Source organism: Salmo salar, chromosome ssa23 (assembly GCF_905237065.1).
Source record: "Salmo salar chromosome ssa23, Ssal_v3.1, whole genome shotgun sequence".
Lineage (NCBI taxonomy): Eukaryota > Metazoa > Chordata > Actinopteri > Salmoniformes > Salmonidae > Salmo > Salmo salar.
Window position 1 is genome coordinate 3,202,029 of NC_059464.1, and position 12,970 is coordinate 3,214,998.

The following is a 12,970-nucleotide window of genomic DNA, read 5'->3' on the forward strand; positions in this document are numbered from 1 at the left end:
CTGATATCAGATGCTGTACATGTTCACAGATAAAGTGCATATAGGTTATACATACTACCGCTTTAATACAGTGACGTTAACAGAGGAGATTCTACACCAACAGATGAACAGTCAAGAATACAGTCTCACAAAAACGTGTCACAAAAGTACAAATACTTTTCAGACCAATGCAACTTTGAGAGAATAAAAAAATCAGAGCATCCAGAATAATAACAAGATCATAGAAAGCAAAGAAAGACGAGCATTCAGTGGCCAAATATACAAATAAATACCCATTTTGATGCCACCTGTCTATCAGTCATAGGGTAAAGTTACATGGTGATGACATATTTCTGATGAAAAGGCAACAGTCCTTTCTTGGAGACAGTTCATTTGAAAAAGCTAAAAGCCAATGTAGGACCACAGCTCATACTGCGTCTGGGTGATCATATACTGTATAATCAATATTTCCAAGGAAAATAAATGGCGATGTATTTCTAAAATCCCAAACATTGTTATGGGAGTTTGTGTTCTGTGTGAATGGAAAAGTGGCATATTGCACCGGAAAACTTTATATTTCGTTCAGTAGGATTTAATTGAAAAAAAAACAGGGATTCCATGGTCTCTCCTTTCCTCCCCTCTCTCGTGTCCACCAATGGCAGTTGAGAAAGTGACTGTTGCGTAAACAACAGCAACATTTTAAATAGGATCAAATACAAAGGGGACCTGGTTTGCCGCATACTTTGGCCTTCATAACATACATAGACATCCACTGGAGGGTAAATGCCCCTATATGCTGATCCTGGGTCAGTTTTTCAGTTTCCCCACTAATGGTTAAGGTTAGGATTGGGGGAGGGGAAGCTGATCCTACATCTGTACTTAGGGGAAACTTCATCCCGGAGCCACATCCAGTCCTCTCTCACTTGTCCTGACTGCAGTCTCCACGAAACCCCTCTACCTCCATCCTCTCTCCCCCTTCCCCCTCCCTCCAATAGGCCTGGCTGCTAGCTGAGAGGCTGGGGGGCGATGCTGGAGCAGTCAGTGACCAGCAGGCCCACGGTTGAGCTGCCTGACAGAGACACGGCCACAGCCATGGTACCGGTCCCCGCGAGGCTACTGCTGGGGCTGGGGGCGCCCTGGACCTGGGTGACGGTGTGGGTGCCCATGTGGCCCTGGAGCTGGGTGGGTGTCTTGCACTGCACCCCACACAGTTGGCACAGCAGCACCCCGCCGGCACCGGCCCCGCCGAACATGCCCCGTGTCCCGCCGCTCTCCTTCCACTCCTGGCCATGGTGTTTCTGAGCGTGGACACGCAGGTAGGTGAGGGTGGTGAAGCCTGGAGGGAGACGAGAGGGAGGAAGAGAGCGGGAGAGAGAGCATTGAGAAATAAGAAAAGGTGTGGAACAAAAGATGACGAACAAAAGATAAGGACATGAGTAATGAGAGAGGGATAACTGTGTAACCACCTCCGTTACACAGGTATTTTCCTCTCCTTTCACACATTTAAAAAATAACATGGAAGTCCACTCACTGCGGTTGCACAGGTGGCAGGCATGGTGCTGTGATTGGTTGTGGACCCTCATGTGATCGGTGATGTAGGCGGCAGAGAGGAGCTTGCCACAGATGTGACACGGCACCTTCTCCTCATGGCGAATCAGGTGGGCACGGAGACGGTCCCTCGTGGCGAAGGCAGACGTGCAGGTCTGTGTAGCGCGCGCGCCCGCCCGCACACAGACACACACAAAACCATTGGTGTATCTTGGACATTTGGAAATGTTTCTTTGCCATTATATTTTAGAAGCTAGGCAGGTCAATGTCATTAAATTGCCTATAAAATAATTCATACAGTGCATACAGAGAAGCAAGGGACATACGACAGGAAACAAGGTTGAAAATAGGGAGAAAGAACAAGGCAAGAGTTAAAATGTCGTTCCCCCGAATTATGCAGTTTCGCGCAGATAGGTCATTCGGTGCCAGGAGTTACGTTTTTCACAAAATCCAAAATAGTGTAAAATCCATCATGGCGGACCTTATGGGTCCCTGAGTAAAATGTCTTCCTTGTGAGGAGGGACCTATGTACCGAATTTCATGACTTTAGGTCAAACGGGTTGAGGGGCGTGACCTTTCAAAGTTAGCATTTGAATCGCTGGTTATAGCGCCACCATCTGGCCATTCAGTGTAATTTTGTAAATTACTGATCTTTATGGCAAGACCCATCTGAGATATCGCGTGTGACTTACTAACTAACAGACAAATGGACCGAGAGAGATTCATCGTGGGGGTCAAATATACATGCAGAGAGTAGAAAAAGAGAGAGTGAAAGAGTTAAAGTGAGTTATAAAAAAGAGGATTACCGGGCATTTGAAGGGTCTCTCAGTGGAGTGCACCTGTCTGACGTGACTGTTGAGGTGGTCAGGTCTGGAACAGACAGGAGAAGGGATTAAGACCCCACGTGTGTCTTATCGTAATTTCTCGTCGATAGTGCTACCCATGCACTACAGACGTCAGTTAGAACTGAATTCTATTAGAACTCCAGACTAGTTTCACAAAAATGTGCATGTACATATACAGTACCAGTCAAAAGTTTGGACACACCTACTAATTCAAGGGTTTTTCTTTATTTTTACAGTTTTCTACATTGTAGAATAATAGTGAAGACATCAAACTATGAACACATATGGAATCATGTAGTAACCAAAAAAAGTGTTCAACAAATCTATGTATATTTTAGATTTTAGATTCTTCAAAATAGCCACCCTTTGCCTTGATGACAGCTTTGTACACTCTTGGCATTCTCTCAACCAGCTTCACCTGGAATGCCTTTCCAACAGTCTTGAAGAAGTTCCCACATATGCTGAGCATTTGTTGGCTGCTTTTCCTTGACTCTGCGGTCCAACTCATCCCAAACCATTGAGGTTGTGTGATTGTGGAGGCCAGGTCATCTGATGCAGCACTCCATCACTCTCCTTCTTAGTCAAATAACCCTTACACAGCCTGAAGGTGTGTTGGGTCATTGTCCTGTTGAAAAACAAATGATAGTGCCACTAAGCACAAACCAGATGGGATGACGTATCACTGCAGAATGCTGTGGTAGCCATGCTGGTTAAGTCTGCCTTGAATTCAAATAAATCACAGACAGTGTCACCAGCAAAGCATCCCCACACCATCACACCGCCATGCTTCACGGTGGGAACCACACATTGCGGAGATCACCTGTTCACCTACTCTGCGTCTCACAAAGACACGTGGTCGGAACCTTAAATCTCAAATTTGGACTCATTAGATCAAAGGACAGATTTCCACTGGTCTAATGTCCATTGCTCATGATTCTTGGCCCAAGCAAGTCTCTTCTTCTTATTGGTGTCCTTTAGTAGTGGTTTCTTTGCAGCAATTTGACCACGAAAGCCTGATTCACGCAGTCTCCTCTGAACAGTTTATGTTGAGATGTGTCTGTTACTTGACCTCTGTGAAGCATTTATTTGGGCTGCAATTTCCGAGGCTGGTAACTTTAATGAACCTATCCTCTGCAGCAAAGGTAACTCCGGGTCTTCCTTTCCTGTGGCGGTCTTCATGAGAGCCAGTTTCATCATAGCACTTGATGTTTTTTGCGACTGCACTTGAAGAAACTTTCAAAGTTCTTGAAATTTTCCAGATTAAGACATGAAGGTCAGTCAAAGTAATAATGGATTGTCATTTCTTGCCATAATATGGACTTGGTCTGTTACCAAATAGGGCCATGTTCTGTTATACACCCCTACCTTGTAACAAAACAATTGACAGGCTCATACACATTAGTGAGGAAAGAAATTCCACAAATTAACTTTTAACAAGGCACACTTGTTAATTGAGATGAATTCCAGGTGACTACCTCATGAAGCTGGTTGAGAGAATGCCAAGTGTGCAAAGCTGTCAACAATGCAAGGGGTGCTACTTTGAAGAATCTCAAATATAAAATATATTTTGATTTGTTTAACACTTTTTTACTTACTACATGATTCCATATGTGTTATTTCATAGTTTTGATGTCTTCACTATTATTCTACAATGTAGAAAATAGTAAAAATAAAGAAAAACCCTGGAATGAGTAGGTGTGTCCAAACTTTTGACTGGTACTGTATGTGCATGTGTGTATACTTGTCTCACAATTGAACCCCCCCCCAGTCATCCCCCTTCTCACCGTGAGAATCCCTTGGCGCAGTGGGGGCAGACGTAAGGTTTCTCCACCCCTCCTTGGTGTGAGCGTACATGGTAGCTCATGCGGTCTTTCCTCTTGAAGCGCTGCTGGCAGATGGGGCAGTGGTAGGGCTTTTCGTCCGAGTGTGAAAGCCGGTGGCGGTTCAGGTGGTACACGTCTCGGAAGGCCTTCCCACAGGCCTCACATGCATGGTTCTTCCTCACCTGGTTGGGGCTAGGGTTGGGGTTGGGTTGAGGCCCCAGGTTCTGGTTCTAGGTTTGATGAGAAGAAAGGGACAGTTGGCTAGTGTTGGCTGTGGGGTCAGTGTAGCTACTCTGGTTACATTGCACAATAAAGCAGACGAGGAAAGAGAGAAAGGCAAAGGGAGCAACAAATTATTCTTCAACAATTATGACAAAACAGGCTCCAACCAACCTGTACCATTGTCCCGGCAACCACAACTGAAGCTTGGAGCACCTGGGGTGCAGCCATGGTGATGGTAGCTGGGGCGATGGACACCGCAACAGGTTGGCCCTCCTGGTTTCCAAGTGGGGAGGGTTGGGGGAGGGATTCTGCGGGAGGAGGATGAGAGGGCAGAGAAAGGTGGAGGAGGGAGAGAGGGATTGTTTGCCGTCCTCCTCTTCCCTTGCTCTCGTCCTCCCTCTCTCTGGCTGCTCTGTCCTTCATTTTGATGCCAGTGTGCACCGACTGATGGCGCCGGAGGTTGTAGTTGTTTTTAAACTGCTTGTTACATGTGTTGCAGATGTGTGTCGGCCGGCCAGGCTTGGAGACGGCCTTCTCTAAAGGAGAGAGGGGAAAGAGAGAGAGAAAGAGAGAAGTGAAAGGGAAAGAGGGAAAACAGAAGTGTGAGAGAAGGTAACTCCTGAAAGGGAACTACGGGTAGAGTTTGTGGGTTGGATTCCTACATGGGCCCCACATACTGAATAAGTAAGCTATTGGGCTCCTCTAGGTCCAAGAGGCTAGGTCCAAGAGGGTTCTAAACCGCTTCTACCCCCCAAGCCATAAGACTCCTGAACATCTAATGGCTACCCAGACTATTTGCATTGCCCCCCCCCTCTCTTTTATGCTGCTACTACTCTCAGTTATTATCTATGCATAGTCACATTAATAACTCTACCTACATGTACATATTACCTCAATTACCTCGACTAACGCGGTGCCCCCGCACATTGACGATGTACTGGTACCCCCTGTATATAGCCTCTCTATTGTTATTTTACTGCTGCTCTTTAATTATTTGTTACTTTTATTTCTTTTTTTAGGTATTTTACTTAAATCTGCATTGTTGGTTAAGGGCTTGTAAGTAAGCATTTCACTGTAAGGTCTACACCTGTTGTATTCGGCGCAAGTGACAAATACAAATTTGATATGAAATGTTTTGGAGCCTTTTTGTCCCATTTCAACAGAAGTAAATGAACTTAGCTAGCTTTCGCCAGTTGATGTACCATCAGAGAGCGAGCTGGCCAAAAACAGGTATTATTTTTGCCTCATTCACATTAGACCTGAATCAAACTATGAAACCAGCGGCCAAATGATTGAAGACTGATAATGCTGATGTTTTTTGTTGTTGTATAATGTGAGTTTTTATTAGAGTCAGTATAGTAATGTAATGTTATTGATTTGTCAGTTTCCCTAGCTAATTCCCTACTTTTAAAAATGACAGTGATAAACAGCTCTACAGGCTTCACTGTCATGGTGCACCGTCAGTACACAACACTATGATCATCATGTCTTAGCAGGATCAGATGGTGATAGCTGTCCCAGTAGGGTCAGACCGCCAGGAAAGACCAGTCTACAGAGCTCAGGTGAATTTTGCAGTATATTAACAACATCAGTGAATGATACAAAGTTCCATCTTGAGTTGATGGGTAGACCTACAGTAGCTACAGGACAGCATTTTAAGATTAAGGTTACAGTCTGGGATCTGGGAATAATGGTCATTTCAATTATTGAACCATTATATTATCCAAGAATAGAATCAATGTATAAATGTACACCAAGGTAATTCTTTGTCATGCCTCATCTTAGGATGGTGACCGGTCTCAGCAGGGTCAGGCAGCCAGGGAAGACCAGTCTGTGACACAGCTGAGGTGAATTTTAGCAGATACGACACTTTATTCCCTCTGTGCAGCAAACACTGGACAAGCCAGATACTTCAAAGATTGAAACTATTTTAAGGCAGTCTGGAAATCAACTTTGGAGGTTTGTCAAACTGTAACAAGGGTTGATAGAGGCTTTTCCTGATTACACAAAGCATGTAAAACAAAAATGTGAGGAAGACCTGGTAGAAGATATTGATGATGATGAATGGATACAGATATGTTTGAATGCCCAGTCATGTTCATATAATCTTAGACATCAATTATTGCAGTTTAAGACCATCCATAGAACATACTAGATGCCAGTGTAACTGAATAACATGCACTCAGAAATGTCCTTCCTCTGCTGGATGTGTAAAAAACAAAATGGGACATATTTGCATATGTTATGGTCTTGTGAAGGCTGGCTGAATTCTGGCAGAGTATGGTATTTTATCTCAGCATGTCTACAGATTCTCCTTTCTCTGTTTTTGTTTGCTTGTAAATGTTGATACTGGAGACTGTTATCAAATGAAATTGTAACTAAGCATTTAAGAAATGCATTGCCATTAATAAAAATATGACAATTTTTCTTTATTGAATATTTAAAACATGCAGTGAAGCCGCTCAACAACTACATCACATTAGTCATCTAACAGACTCCCATCCAGAGCGACACACAGAAGCAACCAGGGTCAACACCCTGCTCAAGGGCACGTCGACAGATCTCCCACAAGGTCAAAAATGGGAACCCGAACCAGTTATCCATCAGAAACCGGCCAAAGCTCCCAACCGCCAGGCCACCAGCCCTCCAAGATCCCCCCCCCAGTTCCCCAAGAGCTGCCCCACAACCATCCGAGACCCCCCCAACAGTCCCCCCAAAAAAAATTATAATAATAATAATAATAACAACACTCCCCACCCCCAAGACACCCCCCATGCATCTACAACCAACAAAATGAACAAAAGAGAAAGACAAAGGAAAACAGAAAATAACTATGCAAAAAACTAAAGAAATCAAGGACAACAAAATCACAACAGCAAAGCCAACTGAATATGTTGGAGTGCATGTATGGCACTATTTATTAAATCATCTATTTACATGTGTGTGTGTCCATGTGAGCATTTGAATGAGAGTGTGTTCATATGCATGTGTACAAACACCTGCACGTTGCTATTCACTGGAAGGTTGGTTATCCACGATGTCACAATGCATGGCAGAAATGTCAAGTTATGTATTACTAGATTTATTCCAATATTAATGGTATACTGGGCAACTTTCATAAGGTCTGCATGCCGTACATGGAATACAGTATGACAAAATGAGACTGTATTGAAAACATGCCCACGTCAGGGGAGATACCTATTTAGGTAATTTTTAGCTGCTGGACGGCTCAGTCCTGGCCCTGGGGGTCGACCGTCCAGTGGGTTGTCACTCTGGCCTTGGCATAACACACCCAAAACCAATAATGAATGGGTCATATTGGATTGTGTAAAAATGCAGGAAATTAGCCTTAGATGCCCCCGAAAAATATGGGAGAGGACCCCCAGACCCCCCGCCAGGTTATGCCCCCCCACTTCTAAAACCAAAGTTGTGCCCCTGGTTAAAGTAATGAAATACCAAGAAAATTGTCAAGTTCCTTAAACGTGCTGAGAATGTTCCAAAGCCAAGCAACTATCCTGCACTATTCCCAGAAAGCTGTAGGAAGGTTACATGCAAAATAACCACAGGACAAAAAATATATGGTTCTCAGAACATTATGTGCGTGCTGGGCAGAAACTATAATCTAGCACTGTTGCACTGCTCTCACCATCACAGATGTAGACAATCCAGTCATAATTTTTTTTAAATTACATTTCTTTATCTTTTTATCTCTCACAACCTCTCTCTTTAGTCCTTCTCTCTCTCTCTTTCTCCACCCCTCTCTGTCTGTCACAAACATATGCAACAGACACAGGGAGTGTGAAAAGGACATTGTTTCCTCAGGTAAGAAATCCCATGGTTCAGGGTGGGGCTGAAGAGATATCGGATTGTGTGTGTGTTTTCAGCTTTTTATATGTAAAGGTCAAGGTGCATCCGCTGAGTCTGCAGCAGCTGTGACTCTTGACAACAAGAAAACCTCTCTCTGCCCCTCCACCCCCCTCCTATCTAGTTGTTTATTGGGGATTCCATATGTGTTTATTGAATTGGAATAATATTGAATAAACATTGTGGTCCTCTGTGGCTCAGTCAGTAGAGCATGTAGCTTGCAATGCCAGGATTCGATTTCCGCTGGGACCACGCATACAAAAATGTATGTATGTCGCTTTGGTTAAAAGTGTCTCATAAGTGGCATATATTATTATTCTAATATTATTATAGACTGTGTAGAATTGATTAATTGAGTAAATTGTACCTGATCCTGGCTGTCTCAAATGGCACCCCCCACCCTATTCCATACACAGTGCACTACTTTTGTAGTGTACTATATAAGGAATAGGGTGCCTTTTGGGACACAAAACATGCATTCTCACCAGGTAAAGGCTCTTCATTCAGGGCGGCTGTGTCCACTGTGGATGGGGGAGGGGCTATGTGCTCTGTAGGGGGGCTCTGGGCAGAGCCAGTCATGTCCGGAAGCAGCTCTGATTGGAGGGCTGTCTCAGACTGGGTCTGTGAGAGAGGAGTCTGGGGAAATGAGAGCAATAATTAGCTGCTGAGGACTTGAAAGTGGGATACCTAGTCAGTTGTACAACTGAATGCAAAAAACTGAAATGTGTCTTCTGCATTTAACCTAACCCCTCTGAATCAACATCCACATCTTCCACGCCCAGGGAACAGTGGGTTAACTGCCTTGCTCAGGGGCAGAACAACAGATTTTTACCTTGTCGGCTCGGGGATTCGATCCAGCAACCTTTCGGTTACTAGCTCAATGCTCTAACCACTAGGCTACCTGAAACATCAATGGGGGATCATACCACCTTTGAACCCAGTCACCACACACACAAGCTCTTACTCTTGCCCTCATCAGCAGTACTACAACAAATCTGTAAGGGGCACAGTTAACAAGCTGTCAGTTTAAGACTTATATGACATCACAAACATAAGCATGTGTATGATCCCAGGATCCCAAGTGCATTCACTTCTGCAGCCATAGCACTCTGATGAGTGAGACACTAAACAGAATTTGTATGTTTCTTTCTCTGACACACACACAAACTTACCTGAAACAGAAAATTACTCCAAGAAGAATCCATTTTGAAGCACGATGATGTCAGATACTTTTATTCCAGGTGTCAAAACTAGAAATATGTATCCCCCTGAGACTCGGGGCCAACCAACCATAGGCTGGGGCCAACTGATGAATCACTCCACCTGCTGTAATAGCCTACCTAGTTCCTCTCTGCAGTTTCAAATATCAAAGGTGAATATTTATGTGTGAAAGTTTAAATCGCGGTGCATTCAATAGCTGAAATTATTATTGAAGATGAATGATCAATTTAGAAAGGCTGTCAGTTATATGACAATATTATTTACAGTAATGATGTTAGACTAAAATGTTGTTATATGGTTTGGGACGAAAGGATGCAACATGACTAAAATGCGACAAAATGGTTGATGCATGCTTTTTAATTATGCATTTACAATGCAATTTACATTGTATATTTATATTATAGCCCAAGGAAAAAGTATATTCTCAAATCGCTGCATAAATGTGGCTATTGAAAATAAGGAAAAATATATAAAAAGTAATAATAAGTCCGCAGTTGTTTGTAAATGCGTGGAGGAAGAGTCATTTATTTCGATAGCTCCGAGAGGCCAAAGCGGTGGTGGATTCCAAAGCCTCGGTGTTGCGTAAAATCGTGTCCCTAGCTAGAGAGTCCCTGATCGGCCGCAATCCAAGCTTCGCCTCGGCTTTTCAAACGAGAGGATGACATCTTTCTTTTTTTCTATTTCTCTCTCCCTCCCACCCTCGCTGTCTTTCTTCCTTTTATTTATTTTTTTAAAATCTCTTCCCTCTCCCCTCTCTATCTATCCCCCGCCGCCGTGTCCCCTGTTTAAAGGGAAAGTATTTTGTGTAGCTTCTGCACCCTCCTCTCTGTTCTCGTCTCCTCCGTGGCGTACGCTGTTTTCAATAGACCCGTGCATCCGCCTTCTTGCCTCCGTCAGTTCGGCCGACAGAAATACATATTTTATTAACAGCTAGTAATGCAATAGAATTGCACAACTCCAAACTTACATATCACAACATCCTTATAGTGAGATAATATTGAGAATACCCAACTAGCTGACATCAAGAGAAACGTATGAGAGCAATAAAACAAGATCACACGCACCTTAAAGGTAAATATACACGCTGCAGGTGCAACAGCTTCATAACAATAGGAATATATACAGTTGAAGTCGGAAGTTTAAATACACCTTAACCAAATACATTTCAATTCAGTTTCACAATTCCTGACATTTAATCCTAGTAAAAAATCCCTGTCTTAGGTCAGTTAGGATCACCACTGTATTTTAAGAATGTGAAATGTCAGAATAATAGTAGAGAGAATTATTTATTTCAACTTTTATTTATTTCATCAAATTCCCAGTGGGTCAGAAGTTTACATACACTCAATTAGTATTTGGTAGCATTGCCTTTAAATTGTTTAACTTGGGTCAAACGTTTCGGGTAGCATTCCACAAGTGTCCCAAAATAAGTTGGGTGAATTTTGGTCCATTCCTCCTGATAGAGCTGTTGTAACTGAGTCAGGTTTGTAGGCCTCCATGCTCACACAAACTTTTTCAGTTCTGCCCATAAATGTTCTATAGGATTGAGGTCAGGGCTTTGTGATGGCAACTCCAATACCTTGACTTTGTTGTCCTTAAGCCATTTTGCCACAACTTTGGAAGTGTGCTTGGGGTCATTGACCATTTGGAAGACCCATTTGCGACCAAGCTTTAACTTCCTGACTGATGTTTTGAGATGTTGCTTCAATATATCCACATCATTTTCCTACTTCATGATGCCATCTATTTTGTGAAGTGCACCAGTCCCTCCTGCAGCAAAGCACCCCCACAACATGATGCTGCCACCCCTGTGCTTCACGGTTGGGATGGTGTTCTTCGGCTTGTAAGCCTCCCCCTTTTTCCTCCAAACATAACGATGGTCATTATGGCCAAACAGTTCTATTTTTGTTTCATCAGACCAGAGGACATTTCTCCAAAAAGTACAATCTTTGTCCCCATGTGCAGTTGCAAACCGTAGTCCGGCTTTTTTATGGCGGTTTTGGAGCAGTGGCTTCTTCCTTGCTGAGCGGCCTTTCAGGTTATGTCGTTATAGGACTCATTTTACTGTGGATATAGATAATTTTGTGCCTGTTTCCTCCAGCATCTTCACAAGGTCCTTTGCTGCTGTTCTGGGATTGATTTGGACTTTTCGCACCAAAGTACGTTCATCTCTGGGAGAGAGAACGCGTCTCCTTCCTGAGCGGTATGACGGCTACGTGGTCCCATGGTGTTTATACTTGCATACTATTGTTTGTACAGATGAACGTGGTACCTTCAGGAATTTGGAAATTGCTCCCAAGGATGAACCAGACTTGTAGAGGTCTACAATTTTTTTTCTGAGGTCTTGGCTAATTTCATTAGATTTTCCCATGATGTCAAGCAAAGAGGCACTGAGTTTGAAGGTAGGCCTTGAAATACATCCACAGGTACACCTCCAATTGACTCAAATGATGTCAATTAGCATATCAGAAGCTTCTAAAGCCATGACATACTTTTCTTGAATTGTCTAAGCTGTTTAAAGGCACAGTCAATTTAGTGTATGTAAACTTCTGAGCCACTGGAATTGTGATACAGTGAATATATAAGTGAAATAATCTGTCTAAACAATCTTTGGAAAAATTACTTGTGTCATGCACACAGTAGATGTCCTAACCGACTTGCCAAAACTATAGTTTGTTAACAAGAAATTTGTGGAGTGGTTGAAAAAACGAGTTTTAATGACTCCAACCTAAGTGTATGTAAACTTCCAACTTCAACTGTACATCAAAATAACATTTTTTTTTTGTTTTCACTAGATTGTTAATGCTAGAATGCACCACATTGAGGTAGGCTAATGCTCCAAAGATAGATATGCAGATAGGAGTAAGAAATCTGTCTGTAAAAGAATGCTGCTGCGAATTTGACTATTGTAGGAGAGTTACAATAGTTATTCCATTCAACTTTAAATTACTGGAACAGTACACAAGGCAGAACAGAACACATCCAGGTTAATGGTCAGTGGCCCAAGCCCAGTTCAGACAGAAAGTGGAATCAGATCGCTATCATCTCCAGGAACTTTACTTTTGGTTTATATTTTCATTTGTTGCGCTACTAGTACTGCCTATTGATGTTTAGGAGGCAGCTACAGTAGCTGGAAGATACCATCTTCTGTTTTTATTTCATTGAATGCATTTTATTTAATCTGGGTGCTTACATCACCTGCTAGCACTATGGTACTACTCGTAGCCTCCTTTCTTCTCAGTCCCTGAAAACACTGAGTGAGAAAGAACAACTTGTGCATTGGAGACCGATGTGCTCCTGTCCTGTCTTTTCATAATATCATTGCAGAGCTACATAAAAGCCCCAAAAGACAGCCTTGGTGTCGCTCTTCATTTCTTGGTGGTTCTGTGATTTGTACACTGAGTGTACAATAATGGGCAAGAGAAAATATTTAAGTTCCTTTGAACAGGGTATGGTAGTAGGTGCCAG

General features: G+C 43.0%; 1 protein-coding gene across 1 annotated transcript; it reads right to left on the bottom strand.

Moving 5' to 3' along the window:
• Positions 1-41: 41 nt before the first annotated feature.
• Positions 42-10,517, bottom strand: LOC106583945 (myc-associated zinc finger protein). The gene is made up of 7 exons (XM_014168647.2): positions 9,454-10,517; positions 8,767-8,917; positions 4,589-4,953; positions 4,157-4,425; positions 2,334-2,397; positions 1,511-1,682; positions 42-1,315 (listed from the first exon to the last, which is right to left on the bottom strand). The coding sequence occupies exons 1-7, from the start codon at positions 9,484-9,486 to the stop codon at positions 984-986; spliced, it is 1,386 nt and encodes a 461-aa protein (XP_014024122.1). The 5' UTR covers positions 9,487-10,517; the 3' UTR covers positions 42-983.
• Positions 10,518-12,970: the final 2,453 nt, after the last annotated feature.

What these genes read in the sequence shown, in the direction of transcription:
- LOC106583945 (XM_014168647.2), bottom strand. Translation starts at nt 9,486, where the DNA reads ATGGATTCTTCTTGGAGTAATTTTCTGTTTCAG. An exon ending in TTGCCGGGACAATGGTACAG is followed by an intron (nt 4,426 to 4,588) that starts GTTGGTTGGAGC and finishes CATCAAACCTAG; the next exon opens with AACCAGAACCTGGGGCCTCA. An exon ending in AGAGACCCTTCAAATGCCCG is followed by an intron (nt 1,683 to 2,333) that starts GTAATCCTCTTT and finishes CGCGCTACACAG; the next exon opens with ACCTGCACGTCTGCCTTCGC.